The 19,370-nt window shown below is 41.9% G+C and overlaps 1 protein-coding gene across 1 annotated transcript; it reads right to left on the bottom strand.

Annotated features, from left to right (window-relative positions):
* Positions 1–2,237: 2,237 nt before the first annotated feature.
* On the bottom strand, positions 2,238–14,772 carry LOC119024102 (protein NLRC3). Its single transcript, XM_037106562.1, has 5 exons — positions 13,798–14,772; positions 12,699–12,872; positions 4,219–4,392; positions 2,738–2,911; positions 2,238–2,656 (listed from the first exon to the last, which is right to left on the bottom strand). The coding sequence occupies exon 1, from the start codon at positions 14,734–14,736 to the stop codon at positions 13,930–13,932; it is 807 nt and encodes a 268-aa protein (XP_036962457.1). The 5' UTR covers positions 14,737–14,772; the 3' UTR covers positions 2,238–2,656; positions 2,738–2,911; positions 4,219–4,392; positions 12,699–12,872; positions 13,798–13,929.
* Between the last annotated feature and the right edge of the window lie 4,598 nt (positions 14,773–19,370).

The raw sequence follows: 19,370 nt of genomic DNA, 5'->3' as shown, positions 1-19,370 counted from the left end.
TGTAATTCTGGTCTGATGTCAGTCTGCACTGAGCTCCACTGTGAGCTGTGTTTAAGGCAGCTCGTCCAGTAATTACAATAAGCCAGTTTTACTGGTGATTTAAGAGCACAGAGCGGCTCAGTGGTTGTTACAATCAGCAGGGCAGGTAGACCAGGTGTTCTACTGTCTGATGTTCTGCAGGTAGAATCAGTCTGGAGAGTTTGAGAGAAATGAACACTTTTATTCTCCTGTTTCATTTCTTCCTGATAGATTTTAGTGGACTTGTTTTAAGATCCAGTTCAGGTGTATTCTTTGATATCTTGTCCTGTGTTTGCCTTCAGGGGGAGAGCAAACTGTTACTAAGGGCTGCACACGTCATCAAAACACTATTAAAGTCACAATCTGACCAAGTATCCAAATCACTGAGGCTGCAGTGTTTCTATGAAGGTCAAATGTGTGACAGACATCATTATAATGAAGTGCTGTAGCGCTGCAGAGACGTCCTGACCTACACATCTTGTTCTCCACATGTACAAAACTAAAACATGTTGCTTTGGTACAGAGCCAACAAAGTGACATCATCAGGGTTTCCAAAGGTTTTGATTGGATGATGTCACAGCCCTAATATTACTGTGCTGCTGTCACAAATGAAGAACAACACAAGGTCGACAAAATGCTGCTCAGCTGCTGTCAGGAACAAATCAGGCGCCAAGCGATAATTAAAGAAACGTGACACGTCCTGCTCTGCTTTCTGAAATGAAGTCTTACTGTTATCCTGGGTAGAAATATGTGGATGTGTATCAGCTTTTATTGTGCCTCTACATTTAAAGAGGCAACTGTTGGACACCATGTTAATTTGACTTTAAAATGACAAAGTGATGATACATCATTATGATTGTGTTTAATGTAAAAATAAAGACATTTTAATGTCATTATAACATTTATTCTGTTATTATGACACAGAATTAATAGATGTAATACTGTTTGTCTGTACAGTACAACAACACTATTTAAAACAGCACTGAGTAGTTTTATAGAAGAAGTTTAATATTTACAGTATTAATGAGGTGATAATAAAAACTTTTGGTCCTCAGAGGAAAATAAGGTCCCAGAGAAAACAGAGACGTTACACTAGTTCACACTAGTTTAACCTGTGGACACTTTAAATGACTGTAGATTTACCCAACGGATGAACAATATTGGATTTTTGCCTTTTAGGCCACGCTGATATCTGCACATATTTTTACCAGCTAACTGCAGAGGACACAAGTTTCTATTAACGAGTAATGAGTTCATTATTTTGTCTGCTCCTAACGTGACGGCTGCTTGGCAGATGCAGTAGAGCAGTCCAGATACACTGAAGACACTCTGTCACATCCAGAGGAACACAGGGATGATGCTGGACTGGACAGTGGAGCTGATCTCAGAGCAGTTCACACTGCAGCACTGACAGTCATCTCCACGTGTTGTGATTGGTCCGTCAGTCACTGCTGGATGAAGCTCTCCTCTCCGCCCAGTCAGAGCCTCTCCACCCACCAGCTGATGGTGCTGCTTCACCCTCTCTGGATCATCAGGACACAGCTGATCCTCTCAACACCTCCACCTTTCTCATCTCTCTGACAGAGATCACCTCCACCTGATGAGAGAATGAGAGAGAGCAGAAGTGATCCATGAGTGTTTCCAGAGACTCCCTCCATCAGCTGTCGGTCAGTGATATAAAGACCAGCAGGACTTCAGTCCTGTTCAGACCACAAGTGGAGCGGCTGTGTAGCGCAGCCAGCTTCCTTTCAGCTTCATGCTAACGTGTTGGAGTGAAGCTGACAGACCTGCAGACACATCAAGTGTGTTTACTCTGCAGGTTTCACTCAAGTACACAGTGAAATAAACTGCTCAGAGTCCCTGAACGCATCATGACTGCAAAAACACTTTAATGATGATTCACTGCTGTTAAAAACCAGAGTCTCAGTCACACCTGAATACTTCATCTACTTTGAAATATTACTAATATGTAAATATGGAGTCTGTTCTAAAAAATGTGGATACAATAAAAGACAGATGGACAGATACATATTTGATGCTAAAGCTTCTACATGTTCATACAAAGACTGAACAGTCAACATCAGCTGTGGTTACTGGACTTCAGCAGAGGTTGTGAATGTAACTACGGTTCTCTGAAATAAGAGTCAGTGATTTGCAGGCTTCGGTCAGACTGATCTGTCCAGTGGCCCTGAAGGTCCAAACACAACCACACTTCAGATTATGGAAAAAGTGGGACGCGATCTTGAAGAACCCAAGTCTCTGGTGACAGTGAGATATTTGGTTGAATGTTGTTGTGTTTTGACCTTCAGGGCCACCGTAGACCTGAGAGCTGTGACACAGATGGACTGATCACTTGTTCAGTGTTGAAATGAGAGAAAGATTTGATGCTACAACAGCTTGATGAATGAGGACGACTGTCTCTACACATCCTGTGATGCTGTCAGCTGTGATCCAGCTTTACTTCCTGTAGACATGAACACAACAACAACAGTCGTCTTCACTTCATCTCAAACACACGATCACAACAAGCTTCTGGCTCATCTGATTGGCTGACTGTTCCCCCTCTATCTCTTTCTGTCCAATCCTGAAGCCTGTCACCGTTCTCCTCTCACAGCTTCACTGAGGAAAACAGGAAATACTGGATCTTTACTTTGATACTGACTGTGTTTATTACAATACTGCTGAAACCAGCACGGACTGACTCCAACTCTCTACTGACCTCATAGTCTCCAGGCTACGGTTTGGACTCTCCACAAGTTCAGACAGCAGCTTCACTCCTGAATCCTGCAGCTTGTTGTCACTCAGGTCGAGCTCTCTCAGATGGGAGGGGTTGGAGTTCAGAGCTGAGGTCAGAGAAGCACAACTGATCTCTGACAAACTGCAGCCCCACAATCTGAATAAAGAATAAATGATGTGACTTCACAGTTTAAATATTCAGTCAGCATAAACTTCACAAAGCTTCATTAAAATGATTAAAAAAGATAATTGTGAATATGTCTGTTATTGTCTGAGAATTAATATAGAGATTATTTAACTTTTCATTGTAGAATGTTTTTTCATCCCAACTTTAAAAAATCATTTTAAAAAACATGATTTGGAATCTAAGATGAAGATCAATAGTTGAGGACAGGGATGTCCCGATCCGATCTGTAGGACTGGGATCGGGGCCGATCTGGGCATTTTTCCGCTGATCGGAATCGGCAATTCGTTTCGCGGAACTGCACGTAATACTCATTTGAATACAACGTGCTCACTCGAGAGTACAGGCGAGGACACCGCAGCAGCAAACAGTCGCAGATACCTTCAAAAGGACAGAGAAATATCCACGAGAGAGCGACACGGCCACAAATATTACAGATACCGTAATTAAATTAATCACTCTGGATAACCAGCTCATCTCCGTGGGAGAGGATCAGGATTTTCTTCATCACCTGGAGTTTCTGAATCTCCGGTATGTCCTACCATCTCTGCATTACAACGTGCTGGTACAGCAGAACATGTAAAACAGACAGTCGAGGAGATGCTGAATGCTGTGAAACAGACAAGCAACGCGTCCACGTCATTTTATGTGACAACATGAGGAATATGTAAGAAGCAGTGGATGATATGGAGGCAGAAAGCGTGGCTGCGTATCACATGCTTCAGCTGCTGTACATGAGGGTCTGCTGTCACACTGCAGCATCACACACTCACCTGCTAACACAAGGAAGGTGGAGGCCAATGTTCTAATAGCATATGCAGAATAAGAAAGAGCCAAATGAAAGTATTTACTTTGTTTTAACAAAATTAAAAAATATATTCAGGAAGAGCTTGGATGCAGGTACTTTTTTCCTTAATGCAGCTGTATTATCCAGGAATATATTAGTTCAGGCTGAGTATCAGATCAGGACTTGGTATCAGCAGATACTAAATATCAAAGGACTCAGATCGGAATCGGGGTAAAACAAACCTGATCGGGACATCCCGAGTCGAGGATGTTCAGAGTGAATTATTCATATTGTTAGATGAAGGTTTTAAATGTGCAGCTCAACATTGCTCTGCCACAGTCAGTGGACTAAACCACAGAAGAAGAAAACAGACTTTAGCATTAAGATACTCAGTGTGGATTAATATAATATCAGCCTGATGTCTGCAGTTTAGTGTCAACACAACTTTCACATCATATTAATCTGAGTACAGAAGGAATAAATGGTGTCTGACCTCAGAGTCTCCAGTCGACAGTTTGGACTCTCCAGTCCAGCAGAGAGAAGCTTCACTCCTGAATCCTGCAGGTTGTTCTTACTCAGGTCCAGCTCTCTCAGATGGGAGGGGTTGGACTTCAGAGCTGAGACCAGAGAAGCACAACTGATCTCTGACAACCTGCAGCTCTCCAATCTGAATAAAGAATAAAAGATGTGACTTCACAGTTTAAATATTCAGTCAGTATAAACTTCACAAAGCTTCATTAAAATGATTTAAAAAGACAATTCTGAGTATGTTTGTTATTGTCTGAGAATTAAAATAGAGATTATTTAACTTTTCATTGTAGCATGTATTTTTATCACCACTTTAAAAAAATCATTTTAAAAAACATGATTTGGAATCTAAGATGAAGATCAATAGTTGAGGATAGGGATGTCCCGATCCAATCTGTACGACTGGGATTGGGGCCGATCTGGGCATTTTTCCGCTGATTGGAATCGGCAATTTTGAACGTGGACCAAAGCCCGATTTTTATTTTTTTTCTCTTACATCAGAGCGCAATTTGTGGCAGAACTCAGACATGCGTGTAATGTTACTCTGGTAAACCTGTGGATAAAATGACTGCAGGGTGGAAATAACTTAAATTAGAAAGCGAAAGCAGTCCAACAGTGACATGTAACATCTGCGGTACAGCCGTTTCGCGGAACTGCATGTAATACTCATTTGACACGGCATACAAAAAAAACATGAATACAACGTGCTCACTCGAGAGTACAGGCGAGGACACCGAAGCAGCAAACAGTCGCAGATACCTTCAAAAGGAAAGAGAAATATCCACGAGAGAGCAACACGGCCACAAATATTACAGATAAGGTAATTAAATTAATCACTCTGGATAACCAGCTCATCTCCGTGGGAGAGGACCAGGGTTTTCTTCGTCACCTGGAGTTTTTAAATCTCCGGTATGTCCTACCATCTCTGCATTACAACGTGCTGGTACAGCAGAACATGTAAAACAGGCAGTCGAGGAGACGCTGAATGCTGTGAAACAGACAAGCAACGCGTCCACGTCATTTTATGTGACAACATGAGGAATATGTAAGAAGCAGTGGATGATATGGAGGCAGAAAGCGTGGCTGCGTATCACATGCTTCAGCTGCTGTACACGAGGGTCTGCTGTCACACTGCAGCGTCACACACTCACCTGCTAACACAAGGAAGGTGGAGGCCAATGTTCTAATAGCATATGCAGAATAAGAAAGAGCCAAATGAAAGTACAGTGGAACCCCGGCTTACGAAGACCCCATTTAACGAAAAATTCAAGTTACGAAGGCACTTAACGGCAATATTTTTGCCCGTGGTACGGCAAAATGCCCGCGTAATGAAATCCCACAAATACAGGAAAATTCACGTTAATTTCAAATTTCCCGCGACCGAAATTGAAAAAAAATTATAAAATGGAAAATTTTTAAAAAATTATAAGTTTAAAAAAATGTTTAAAAAAATATCATTGCACAGTGTACGTACATAGATTAATTAACGTAAATGTAAGTTTTAGTTTTAATGTTTAGAATTAAATTCCATAATGTTATGTACATGTACACGTACGTATGTATGCATGCTTACGTATGCTTTCTTCAGTCTCAGCCACCTCCACCACCTCCTCCTCCACCAAGAACTTTGTCTTCAGCCAGCATCGCCTCACTCAAAAGGTACATACATAATTTATTTTATTGATATTCATTAATACATTTATCATTTATAAATTATTTTCTTCATTTCAGATTGTATTTTGGAATATTCTTAGCGTTTTTTTTATATTATTATAAATATAATATTAAGTCATATTTGTGGAAGAAATACACGACTGGTAGGGGGCCTGGAATGAATTAGGCTATTTATAGGGAAAAAGGTGCTTCGACTTACGAAAATTTTGACTTACGAAAGACCCTCTGGTACGAATTCACTTCGTAAGACAGGGTTCCACTGTATTTACTTTGTTTTAGCAAGATTAAAAAAATATTCAGGAAGAGCTTGGATGCAAGTACTTTTTTTCCTTAATGCAGCTGTATTATCCAGGAATATATTAGTTCAGGCTGAGTATCAGATCAGGACTTGGTATCAGCAGATACTAAATATCAAAGGACTCAGATCGGGATCGGGGTAAAACAAACCTGATCGGGGAGGATGTTTAGAGTGAATTATTCATATTGTTAGATGAAGGTTTTAAATGTGCAGCTCAACATTGCTCTGCCACAGTCAGTGGACTAAACCACAGAAGAAGAAAACAGACTTTAGCATTAAGATACTCAGTGTGGATTAGGGCTGAACGATATGGACAAAATTTCTCGATATTCATGCCAGATATCTTGATATCGATATGATACAATATGACTACAGGTTCGGTGAAAACCAAGCATTTTTCAGAAAAATAAAGAGATTATTTTAAGCCATATACAAATGGTTGATAGAGAAATCATTACCAAATTATCACAAACTCTCTACAGAGAAAAATATATTTGAAGTAACAACAGGAAAGGGAGGGAGAAGATCAAATGAACTATGTGCATTTTTACAAGATGAACGATGACATCCTAATCTGGAGAGAAAGAGTGAAAGTGAAGATCGAGACTCAGCAGCTTCAGGTTATCGGTAAAGTACCAGTGGAATTTAGAAAGAAGTCAGAGAATTAACAGATCAACAGAGTAAATGGCAGCTATCCGGGCTCAAGTCCACAGAGCGAGCAGCCGCGGTGTCGCTCCTGCTGCCCCAGCCAGCCCCCGACACACCGGCCTGCCGCCTGCACAGCCACTCGGGAGGGGAGAGACCCCGGTGCTGCTGCAGAGGAGCCGTGGACTGTGATGACTCTGAGCAGCAGGAAAATCACAATATAATATATTTCTCGTCTTTCCCCTGATGATCTGAATAAGTCGCTAAATTTGTCACTAGTCGCTTTTTAGAAATAAAGTTGCTCAAAGGGTCTGAAAAGTCACTAAATCTAGCGAGAAAGTTGCCAAGTTGGCAACACTGTGTGTGTGTGTGTGTGTGCGTGTGTCTCCCTCACTCCCGCCCTCATGTTTGTCACTGGTTGGCTTCAGCTGTCGATCCACAGCAAGCATGAAATGAGGTTTGTTGTTGGCTGGCCTTAGCGGTGCATTCAAGGGCAATCGTAAAAATGATGTTTGTTGTGACTGCCAAAGCTGTACATGCAGGGCGAGCGGGGAAATCTATATCATTTATATCGTTTCTTCTTCGACATTAATATCTTGAATTTTCATTTCTAGATATAGATACAATAACGATATATCATTCAGCCCTAGTGTGGATCAGTATAATATCAGCCTGATGTCTGCAGTTTAGTGTCAGCATAACTTTCACATCATATTAATCTGAGCACAGAAGGAAAAAATGGTGTCTGACCTCAGAGTCTCCAGTCGACAGTTTGGACTTGTTACACCCGCAAACGTAATAACTGCCCACAAACGTAATAAACCACAAACGTAATACAAATCTGCAGCTTTGAATGTAATAATCCCGCAAATGTAATAAATTTCCCACAAACGTAATAAAATTTGCCTACTGCAAACGTAATACTGAATTTCCTGCAAATGTAATAACTATTACATTTGCAGGAAATTATTACATATGTGGGAAAGTGAAAATCTGTAAATGTAATAACTTCCCACAAATGTAATATGAGACAAAATAATGATCTTTGTGGTTGTTGTTGTTTATTTGTTTACTTATAAACCTGCCAATAGTGACTGAATGTTGACAAGCAACCCGCAGGTCAGGTGGGGCAGGTCAGAAAGTGACAGAGCAGTGTTCTAAGTTATTAATAACACACACACACACACACACACACACACACACACACAGGTCATGCTCATAATTTTAAGGGCTATGGCTACAAGCCTATGCTGGTGGCTTATGAGAGCCAATGTTTGAACCATTTAAGCTAGAAGATCCGCGGTTTGCGTCCCGGTTAGGACGCCTGGGATCTTTCTGTGTGGAGTTTGTATGTTCTCCCTGTGCAGCGTAGGTTTTCACCGGGTACTCCGGCTTCCTCCCACAGTCCAAAAACATACTGAGGTTAATTGATTATTCTAAATTGTCCGTAGGTGTGAATGAGAGTGTGCCTGGTTGTTTGTCTCTATGTGTAGCCCTGTGATAGACTGGCGACCTGTCCAGGGTGTCCCCTGCCTTCGCCCTAAGTCAGCTGGGATAGGCTCCAGCCCCCCCGCGACCCTGCAGAGGATTAAGCGGCGTACATATAATGTACAGATAATGGATGGATGGATGGATATCAAAAGCCAAAAACTTGAATAGATAGTCCATTCTTTGAAGTACGCCTAATGAAAACATTTGTCAAGATTTAAGACTGGTCCATGTTCTTTTTGATAGTAACATGGACCAAGACTGTCTGAACACTGACAATTAAAGTCTTGCAAATAAATAATGACTGTAACTTAAATTAATCTACCATTGTGAATGCAGGAAAGTGAGAACTGCCATGTAGGCTACCGTAAGTAACAGAAAAATTCCCAATGTTACATTATGTTACATTATTTTAAATAAACGGCCTTTCAATTAAGTGTGATGTAATTGTTGATGATTTGTTGCTGCAAATAAATGAATGAATGGGTATGCACCACCACTCTGCCAATCAGAACAAAGAAGACGCACTGACAGGCTACAACTTTGGCAGAACTTTTCACCCCTTTCCCGGTAAGTCAGCATGATGTATTTTGTATCAATGAATTCATTGAAATCTCAAGATATATGATGGTTTCGCAGTAGTTTTAAAGCTCAGTCCGCTATATTGTCAAAAGTGTCCCTCTTGTATTTTTTTCCTCTTATGTAGCATGATACTCCAACATAATTAGCTGCACCACATGCCAGCTTAAATAAAGGTCTATAGTCACTTCGCGGTAAAACAGCAACAACTTTTCACTCCTTACCCGGTCAGCAAGCATGATGTATTTGGTGTCAATGGATTCGTTGAAATCTCAAGATTCATATAATACCGCTGGTTTTGCGCTACCTTAAAAATTGAGTCCGCTAGATTGTCAAACGTGTCGATGTAGCATTTTTTTCATGCAAAGTTACGTGTTTAATGCGTATTATATTGCAACTTGCCCAATTGCACACTAGATATAAAGTGCTATTTTAATTGCACAATTCTCAATACATTTTACAATAATTAAATACCAACAATGGTAATTTTATAATACAGAGAGAACTAGAACAGAAATATAAAGTGCTTGTTGAATTGCACATTGCTCTACTGCCTAAGAATAAAAGATGATAGAATTGCAGACTTATTACATACTACAATAATTCATTAACAGTTATAATTTGTGAGTACCCAACTATGTGGACATGTAAAACTTAAACATTATAATATACAATAGATAATAACACACAACAAATCAGCAGCAGTGGACAAGTTAAAAATGATCACAATTAGTGGCAACAGGTTTGATTTTCCAAAGTTTAAGATGCTTGGAAAATGAAGCAATAGTGGGTAGATCAGGCACTTGGTGTGGAGTTCCAAGAATTTGCCGCTCGATAGGAAAAAGTTGCTTGACCAAAAGTACTTCTCCTTAAAAGAACAGTGCAATCACCCCTAGAGCCTGCTCACTTTCCTGCATTCACAATGGTAGATTAATTTAAGTTACAGTCATTATTTATTTGCAAGTCTTTAATTGTCAGTGTTCAGACAGTCTTGGTCCATGTTACTATCAAAAAGAACATGGACCAGTCTTAAATCTTGACAAATGTTTTCATTAGGCGTACTTCAAAGAATGGACTATCTATTCAAGTTTTTGGCTTTTGATATCCATCCATCCATCCATTATCTGTACATTATATGTACGCCGCTTAATCCTCTGCAGGGTCGCGGGGGGGCTGGAGCCTATCCCAGCTGACTTAGGGCGAAGGCAGGGGACACCCTGGACAGGTCGCCAGTCTATCACAGGGCTACACATAGAGACAAACAACCAGGCACACTCTCATTCACACCCACGGACAATTTAGAATAATCAATTAACCTCAGTATGTTTTTGGACTGTGGGAGGAAGCCGGAGTACCCGGTGAAAACCTACGCTGCACAGGGAGAACATGCAAACTCCACACAGAAAGATCCCAGGCGTCCTAACCGGGACGCAAACCGCGGATCTTCTAGCTGTGAGGCAGCAGTGCTAACCACTGGGCCACTGTGCAGCCCCGGCCTTTGATATGCAGACATTAAATGGTTCAAACATTGGCTCTCATAAGCCACCAGCATAGGCTTGTAGCCATAGCCCTTAAAATTATGAGCATGACCTGTGTGTGTGTGTGTGTGTGTGTGTGTGTGTGTGTGTGTGTGTGTGTGTTATTAATAACTTAGAACACTGCTCTGTCACTTTCTGACCTGCCCCACCTGACCTGCGGGTTGCTTGTCAACATTCAGTCACTATTGGCAGGTTTATAAGTAAACAAATAAACAACAACAACCACAAAGATCATTATTTTGTCTCATATTACATTTGTGGGAAGTTATTACATTTACAGATTTTCACTTTCCCACATATGTAATAATTTCCTGCAAATGTAATAGTTATTACATTTGCAGGAAATTCAGTATTACGTTTGCAGTAGGCAAATTTTATTACGTTTGTGGGAAATTTATTACATTTGCGGGATTATTACATTCAAAGCTGCAGATTTGTATTACGTTTGTGGTTTATTACGTTTGTGGGCAGTTATTACGTTTGCGGGTGTAACAGGACTCTCCAGTCCAGAACACAGCAGCTTCACTCCTGAATCCTGCAGGTTGTTGTCTGTCAGGTCCAGCTCTCTCAGATGGGAGGGGTTGGACTTTAGAGCTGAGGCCAGAGAAGCACAGCTGATCTCTGACAAACTGCAGTCCTCCAATCTGAATAAAGAATATATGAAAAAGTAAAAAAAATAATAAAAATAAATGATGAAGTTTAAAAGACAATGTTTCTGCTTGAAATCATTCAGTGTTTAATGATCTGTTCAGAGCTGAAGAAGGTTTAGAATGTCGACGTTTACAGAATGAAACTCCAAACACCTGAACCCAAAAGGATGCAGGTTCAACACTGTCAAATACCCAAAGTGAAACAGAGCTCTCATTAATATTAATGACAACGTGCTGCTGCTTCTATAAAGATGTTCCACCAGAGGCTCCATCTCTACAAACTCATGCTGTGCAGCCAAATGAAAACCCACAGAAACTGATTGAACATTTGATTCTAATATTTAAAGCTCCTGTTACTGACACAGTTGAATTAACCCACCCGCTGCCCCTTCAGCTCCGAGGAGTGAAACTGAGACTGCTGCTTGGCCTTGCTGCCTGTTTGTGCGAGTGAGAGCAGCAGCTAGCTGAGCTCTGAGACCAACGAGTGAGAAATTAGATGTCCGCCGCCGAGGGTCCTCCACAGTCAGCCTGCCATCAGCCTGCTGTGTGTCCCCTTCAGCATGGAGGTGACCTACTGGGACTCTGGTGACTTGAGCTCTACTACAGTGAGTACTCACCTGTTGTTTCTGCAGCTCAAAGTGAACCGGCTTCAACTGTATTTGGCCACCACACTCCCCAGCTTCCTCCAGGCCTGCAGCGTGACGTCTGTCTTATTTCTCTTTGTTGTGTTCCCTGGTTGCAACTTGTTTGGGTGTGTGTGGGCCCACAAACTAACTAAGTATCACTTAAAGCTTCTATAAGAGTTCTTTTGCTGTGTTTCATATTAATGAAGGTCTTTTGTGGTAAAGTTCATTAGCAGTGATCAATAGCAGACAAGGTTAAAACAACATTTTTGTGTTCGAACAAAAGTAAACTGACAGTGAATAGTAACAAAACAAGGTTAAAGGAACATTGCACTGAATTCATTGGTTTGACTTGTTAAACTTTCATTTAGAACAAGGTCAGCAGAAAAACACATTTTGAGTTTACTGTGATTTACTGTGGATGGTTACATTTATTTGTTCTCCCTATTATAATTCTTATTCTTCTGTTAATAATTTGAAGTTAATTTACTGGGACATAGTTGTCATGTGACTCATTTTATGTGCACTCAACTACAGTAAGAACACATTAACAAGGTACGTAATAATCCTTAATATTGAAATAAAAAGAGACTTTTATCCAATTAAGAGCACATAAACACATGAAAGGAGGTTTGTCTTTTGTCCAGCGTGACTTAAACATCATCCAAACTCCTTTTTTATAGATTATATCTCTGTGTATCTGTGGATGTTGTACGTTAGGCAGTAATATACAATAATGTAGTGTCACCTGTGTGTGTGTGTGTGTGTGTGTGTGTGTGTGTGATATAAATATATAATTAGGAGTCAAACTGTTCAGACTGTCAAACTTTAAACTGAGTTGTTGTGAGTTGAGCTCAGACAAACCCAGAAAACAAGTGAACTGAAGGAAATTTAAAACTTCTGTTATGGATTTAAATTTTATAGATCAACACAGAAACACATGAACTGACCTCAGAGTCTCCAGTCGACAGTTTGGACTCTCCAGTCCAGAACACAGCAGCTTCACTCCTGAATCCTGCAGCTTGTTGAAACTCAGGTCCAGTTCTGTCAGATGGGAGGGGTTGGACTTCAGTGCTGAGGCCACAACTTCACAGTGACTCTCTGAGAGTCCACAGTCAATAAATCTGTGATGACAGATAATAGAACATTAAAACAATAAAATGTGACACTTTATTGTGTTGATGTTATGTTGTCAGGGGCAGTTTCTCATATGGGCAGTATGGAGGGGCAGCATGAGCGCCAGCAAAATAAATAAATAAATGAATGTATTTGTTTGCATTCATTTCCTCTGGTTTTTGTATTGCTCATTTACACGTCAAGTCAATTATGTCGTGTTGCTGTGTGGGCGCCCTCTGTTTTATAAAAGGTGCATCTGCTGCTGCTCAGAGTCTCACACAGAGATTGTGGAGGAAGGGGGATTCATCTGATAGTGCACAACTAATGAAATTAGTAGGATAAAGTCTGTGATTGAAATTTTGTTCTTAAAACAGAGATGTGAACTGAAGTCATGTCATGTCATTGTCCATAACCGCTTATCCCTTGGGGTCACGGGGTGTTGCTGCTGGAGCCAATCCCAGCTTTGTCTCAGGGCAAGGGCAGGGTACTCCCTGGACAAGTCACCAGCTCATCACAGGGCCTCACTGATGAGCAATGTGGGGTTCAGTATCTCGCTCAAGGACACTTCGACATGCAGCTCAGCACTGCCCAGAGCTGGGATTTGAACCAATGACCTTCTGATCACTAGTCGACCTGCTCTACCCACTGAGCTACAGCTATATGAAATATATTCCAAAATGAGGTGAACTGGTTTAGTCTTAACTCTTGGTTGACGGTGTTGGGAGGGGTCACGTGTTGATTCCCGAGTGTCAAATAAACAAATGGATAAGAAGAGGACACAGCCATCAGGTGCCCAGTTCAGGAAAAAGAGAATAGAAAAAGAGGAGAAACGAGCAAAAGATAAAGGTACGGAGCCATGTCAAATACTCTTCAGAAGTGTGACCATGCATGTAATGAGATGAAATGACGTTACCGTAACTGGAGACACGTTACCGTCACTCATGGTGGTGGACATTTGTTTGTCCATCGCCCTGATCATTTTACCGGACACTCTCTCGTGGTGTGCCTGTTTGCTGATAACCCAGCCCTGCATGTTTATCTCCAGCTCCTCGCTAAACTTCTTCCTCATGGCATGTGGGCCAGAGCTGAGCAGTGGATCTCAGAGAGTTCCTTCTCTGATCTGTTCTCTGACTTCAGGAACTCTTGGATCTCCTGATGGACTGAGTGGTCGTTCATCTCCGTCTGACAGTGGAAGATGTTGATGCTTCTGTCAGGAGAGATCTTATCACTGTTCATCTCCTTCAGGTTGTTGATGGCTCTCTGGATGATTTCTGGACTGTTGTCTGTCTGACCCAGCAGGCCTGCTAAGAGTCTCTGGTTGGACTTCAGAGAGAGGCCATGAAGGAACCGAACAAGCAGGTCCAGGTGGCCATTTTTACTTTCAAGGGATTTCTGCATGGCTCTCCTCAGGAACCCATCCAGGGAAGAGTAGTTGTTATAACTTTGACCTCCCACGAAGTCCTGCAGAACCTTTGTGTTCCTGTTGGTGAAACAGTGGAACATGTAGACTGCAGCCAGAAACTCCTGAACGCTCAGATTAACAAAGCAGTGGACTGTTTTCTGGAAGATCACACTCTCTCTTCTGAAGATCTCTGTACAAACCCCTGAGTACACCGAGGCCTCTGTGACATTAAGACCACAGCGCTCCAGGTCTTCTTGGTAGAACATGATGTTTCCTGTCTCCAGATGTTCAAACGCCAGCCTCCCCAGCTTCAGAAGAACTTCCCTGTCAGCCTCCGTCAGCTCCTGTGGACTCGTCTCACGTCCCTCATCGTACTTGTGCTTCTTCCTCTTTGTCTGAACCAGCAGGAAGTGTGAGTACATGTCAGTCAGGGTCTTGGGCAGCTCTCCTCTCTGGCCTGTAGTCAACATGTGGTCCAGAACTGTAGCAGTGATCCAGCAGAAGACTGGGATCAGACACATGATGTGGAGGCTCCTGGAGGTCTTGATGTGTGAGATGATTCTGCTGGACAGATCTTCATCACTGAACCTCCTCCTGAAGTACTCCTCCTCCTCCTCCGTCAGTGAAGCCTCGTACTTCTGTTACCCTGTCGACACATGAAGGAGGGATCTGATTGGCTGCTGCAGGTCGGGAAGTGATCCAGACGAGAGCCGAAGGAAGCAGCTTCCCCTGGATGAGGTTTGTCAGCAGCACGCTGACTGATGACTCCTGTGTGACATCAGACACGACCTCATGGTTGTTGAAATCCAGTGAAAGTCTGCTTTCATCCAGGCCGTCAAAGATGAAGAGAAGTTTACAGACAGCGAGCTTCTCTGCTGTCACCTTCTGTAATGTTGGATGGAAAACATGGAGCAGCCTGAGAAGACTGTACTGCTCATCTCTGATCAGGTTCAGCTCCCTGAACGACAGCAGAACCAGCAGACTGACATCTTGGTTTTCGGAGCCCTCTGCCCAGTCCAGAGTGAACTTCTGCACCGAGAAGGTTTTTCCAACTCCAGCGACGCCGTTGGTCAGAACCACTCTGATGCATCTCTGTTGGTCAGGTGAGGCTTTAAAGATGTCGCAGCACCTGATTGGAGTTTCACTGAAGGTCTTCTTCTTGGATTCTGTGTCAAGCTGCCTCACCTCATGTTGGGTATTAACCTCTTCACTCCACTTCCTGTTTCATCACTTCCTTCAGTCACACGTTCACTTCTCCTCCTCAGACTGATCTTATGTTTATGGAAAACCTCCTGCAGACCAACATTCACTGAAAGAAGAGAAAAAAGTGGGAGACAAAATACACAATTTAACAATCAGCAGTCAGTGGTCTTTTCATTACAGATTGAATTACCCTGGCAGGTCTCACAAAGCTAATTAGCTCCAGAGGAGGGGCCAGACTGAGAGGGGAAAGAGAAGTCAGGGCACCTTTCTGGAGCTAAACCTGGGAGTGGAGGTCGCTGGTGAATATCTGGTGGCTGGTCTTTGACTACATGGAGACGCCACCCTGTGGGCTGACTACCAGCAGGGACAGGCGTTGAGGTCGGGTGTGTGCCAGTTTCATGCAAAAGAAGGAAGGTGAACTGATTCCTGGCATCAGACTGGTCCTCAGGACAGGAAATGTCTCCTCTTATGGGGGAAGGAACAGGTGCTGGTGTGGGAGGTGGGGCAGCACCAACTAGATTTAGATGGGCTCACCTCTATGCACAGCACTGTTTCTTGAACTCAACTGCAGTGCACTTTTCCTCTCTGGATGTTTGTTTGGTCTCACCTGGAGTCTCATCAGGTTCTGTTCTGATCCGACGGGAGCAGATCATCTTTTATCTCATGAGGAGGAGCAGAGGAGGACTGGAGTTTACATGTTTGGGCAAACTGTTCCTTTAATGTATCAGCATGACAGTTAAACAAATTAACTATTATTTGGTTTATTTCACTGATTCCCTGGTATGATCTCCAGATGGACATGAAGACAAACTTCACATTAAAACACCTTTATGCTGCTGCACCATCTAGTGGACACAGAGTCTAACTACACCCTCACCTCCACCTGCTGCTCTGTTTGATTCTCCTGCAGTTTCATTCATAATGTCTTGATCTGTCAGAATCTAACTGAGTATATTAGGAAAAAAATCAAGCTACATGTTTCTGAGTCTACATGGAACATTTGAAATGTTAAACTTTCATAAAAAATCTTAATATTAAATGATTAAGTTGCTCCTTCAGATTCCACATTTCTCACATATTCTTCACGTATTCATCAGCGTTTCAACAGCCAGCATTCAGAACCGCAGGTTCTCCAGAACTGGACCCACAGTCCGTCCAGCCGTGAGGATGTTAACTGTTCGAGATAAACTGAAGGGTGTGGAGGAAAACACAAGATGATCTTATAGACTTTTACTTGTAATGAAGTATTTTCATTCTTATTTTTCTGTCCAGCTGTTTCACTGTCTCGTATTTTTAAAAGCTTCATGAGTGTCTGAACAGAATCTGAGCAGAACCTGAGCAGTGAGACTCTCAGTCGGGCAGAACACGAGCAGTTCAGTGAGTTTATGAGTCCTGAAGCTTCGCTGAGCTTTATAATATTAATGTTCTGTCAGGATGATTCAGTCTTCTTACTCTGAGTTACAAATACTTTATCATGAATACTGTAAAACTTAGTTCCACCAGGATGAGATGAGACTTTTTATTCTTTAGAGTATTTACACATCGAGCAGGAAACAGAATTTCACGTCTAATAATTGTTTTTAAATCATTTTCACATCTTAGTGTCCGTCAGTGATGTAAAAAAGCATCAATACTTTTTTGTGAAAGTAATCCATCGTACATCCTGCATTCAAAATACTAGATAGTAGAGAGTATTATTATAATTATTTTACAGTATCAGTAGTATCTGTCAGCTTCATGTAGTAAAAGTACTTTAGTAGAAGTACTGTGATATTTAACAGTGGGTTGTATTTTGCATATTCGTTTGTTTAACTGTATTGTGTGAAGTAACTAGTAATCTCATCTGTCAGATCAGTGTAATGGAGTAATGTAGTGGAGTACCAGCAGACTGAAGTAAAGCACCCGACAGCTGTAGTGGAGTAAATTAGTTACTGTCCATCACTGCATGCAGTCACATGACAGACTGAGTAGATCCCACATGTAGACTGACGGTCAGATTATCACGTCATGATCGTGTCTGACACATTCTGAAATAAAGGAAGCAAAGTGCCGTCAGAGATGTGACCAACACATAGATATCTATATATTTATATTCATATATATTTATATATCTATATATTTATATATCTATATATTTATGTATCAACGTGTCATCAGAGAGAATAAAACTGTGACGCAGAGCGCTGAATGAAACAGAGCTGCACAGCTTCCTCTGTTATCTAACAAGCTGCCTGTTACATAATGACTGAGAGGAGGAGGAGGAGGACCAGGAGGAAGAGGAAGAGGAGGAGGACCAGGAGGAGGAGGGGGAAGAGGAGGAGGAGGAGGAGGGGGAAGAGGAGGAGGACCAGGGGGAGGAGGGGGACCAGGAGGAGGAGGACCAGGAGGAGGGGGAGGAGGGGGAGGAGGAGGGGGAGAAGGAGGAGGAGGAGGAGGAGGACCAGGAAGAGGAGGAGGAGGAGGAGGAGGAGGAGGAGGAAGTCTATTAAGTCAATCAACTGATATCTGGTCGATACTGGCTGTTGGTTCATACTGTAGTCTGACAGGACGATGTGCACATTTTCTGATATTTCATCTTTAAATATGCACATTTGATAATAATAATAATATGCACATATTTGCATAAATGTTCATAACAGATATTTGATCTTAAGTTAACATCTAAATGTGTCGGAGGACGTTTCCTGTCCATGAGGTGTGTGTGAGGAGAGGAGGACTCCATAAACCTGCTTAGAAACCCTCAAACAGTCTCTCCTCACGTGTTCAGAGCCTGCCTCAGAAACATCATGTTTTTAGGTTCCCTTCAGTACCACAGTGATCCAGTGACAGCTGTCTGAACATCCACAGGTTCACTGCTAACAGGAAGTGCTAACAGATAATTCTGCTAAGTTTTAATGATGTTCTGGAGTTTGTTTGATAACAATATTGCTCTTTTTTTCCAACAAGCAGCTAATAAAGAATCTTTTAAAAATAACAGCTAGTTCCTGTTCAGCTTCTGCAGGTCAGTTAAGTGATTTACACTTCAGTTTAGATCACCTCAGCAGATAAGCATCATCACCATTTTTTATAGTTTGGTGCCATAAAGTGAAGCGCAAAGTGAATTTCAGGACTTGCATAAATTAAGTGACTTCTTCTTATTCTAAAAGTTTCCCTCCTTTATGTCCGAATGAGGACAAATAATAAGTGAAATGTCACTATTTCATATTTTGAATAAATAATGATCTGTGAATATTTACAATCATTTAATTCACTTACTAATTTAAGTTCATCATTGATAACTCTTCTGTTTATTCATACGTATTTATATTTATCATTTTTTAAATCTAAATGTGAGCTAATGATTTGTTGTCTGCAGCTGTTTGTTACCATTCAGTCATTTATTTATTGTTTCATTGTGTTTTCTGATTTCATTTATATATAGAGCCCCAAAAACATGTGATGTATTATTAATTAATTTATTCATTCTGTGCAAAACATAAAAAAAACAAAATTACATTTAAACAATCGGCTGCCAGAGAACTCGTTCATCCTCATCCATCATAACCGTCTGACACCGGCCAATCAGAACCAGCATCAGCCGACGACGCCTGTGTGATGCTGTGATGGCGTGTGTGTGTGTGTGTGTGTGTGTGTGTGTGTGTGTGTGTGTGTGTGTGGTGGGTAGGACCACACCTCCCAGCTCACCTCTCTCTCTCTCTCTCTCTCCTTCCAGATCCATCTCTCCACCTTCCTCTCCTCTCTGCAGCATCCCTCCTCCTGCTTGGCGAATCACCTCCTGGGAAGCATGACCATGTGACCAGCAGCCACCAATAGCTCTCCACCAGGCACCGGCTAAAAGAGGGGTGGTGCCTCTCCTCCTCCTCCTCCTCCTCCTCCTCTCTCCTCTCTGTGAGTCAGACGG

This window comes from Acanthopagrus latus, chromosome 1 (assembly GCF_904848185.1).
Source record: "Acanthopagrus latus isolate v.2019 chromosome 1, fAcaLat1.1, whole genome shotgun sequence".
Classification (NCBI taxonomy): Eukaryota; Metazoa; Chordata; class Actinopteri; order Spariformes; family Sparidae; genus Acanthopagrus; species Acanthopagrus latus.
Note: the sequence above shows the minus strand (reverse complement) of the source record. Positions and strands in the feature narration are given on the sequence as shown.

Bases quoted from the DNA above. Each gene is read 5' to 3' on its own strand.
- LOC119024102 (XM_037106562.1), bottom strand. From the start codon at position 14,736: ATGTTGACTACAGGCCAGAGAGGAGAGCTGCCCAAGACCCTGACTGAC.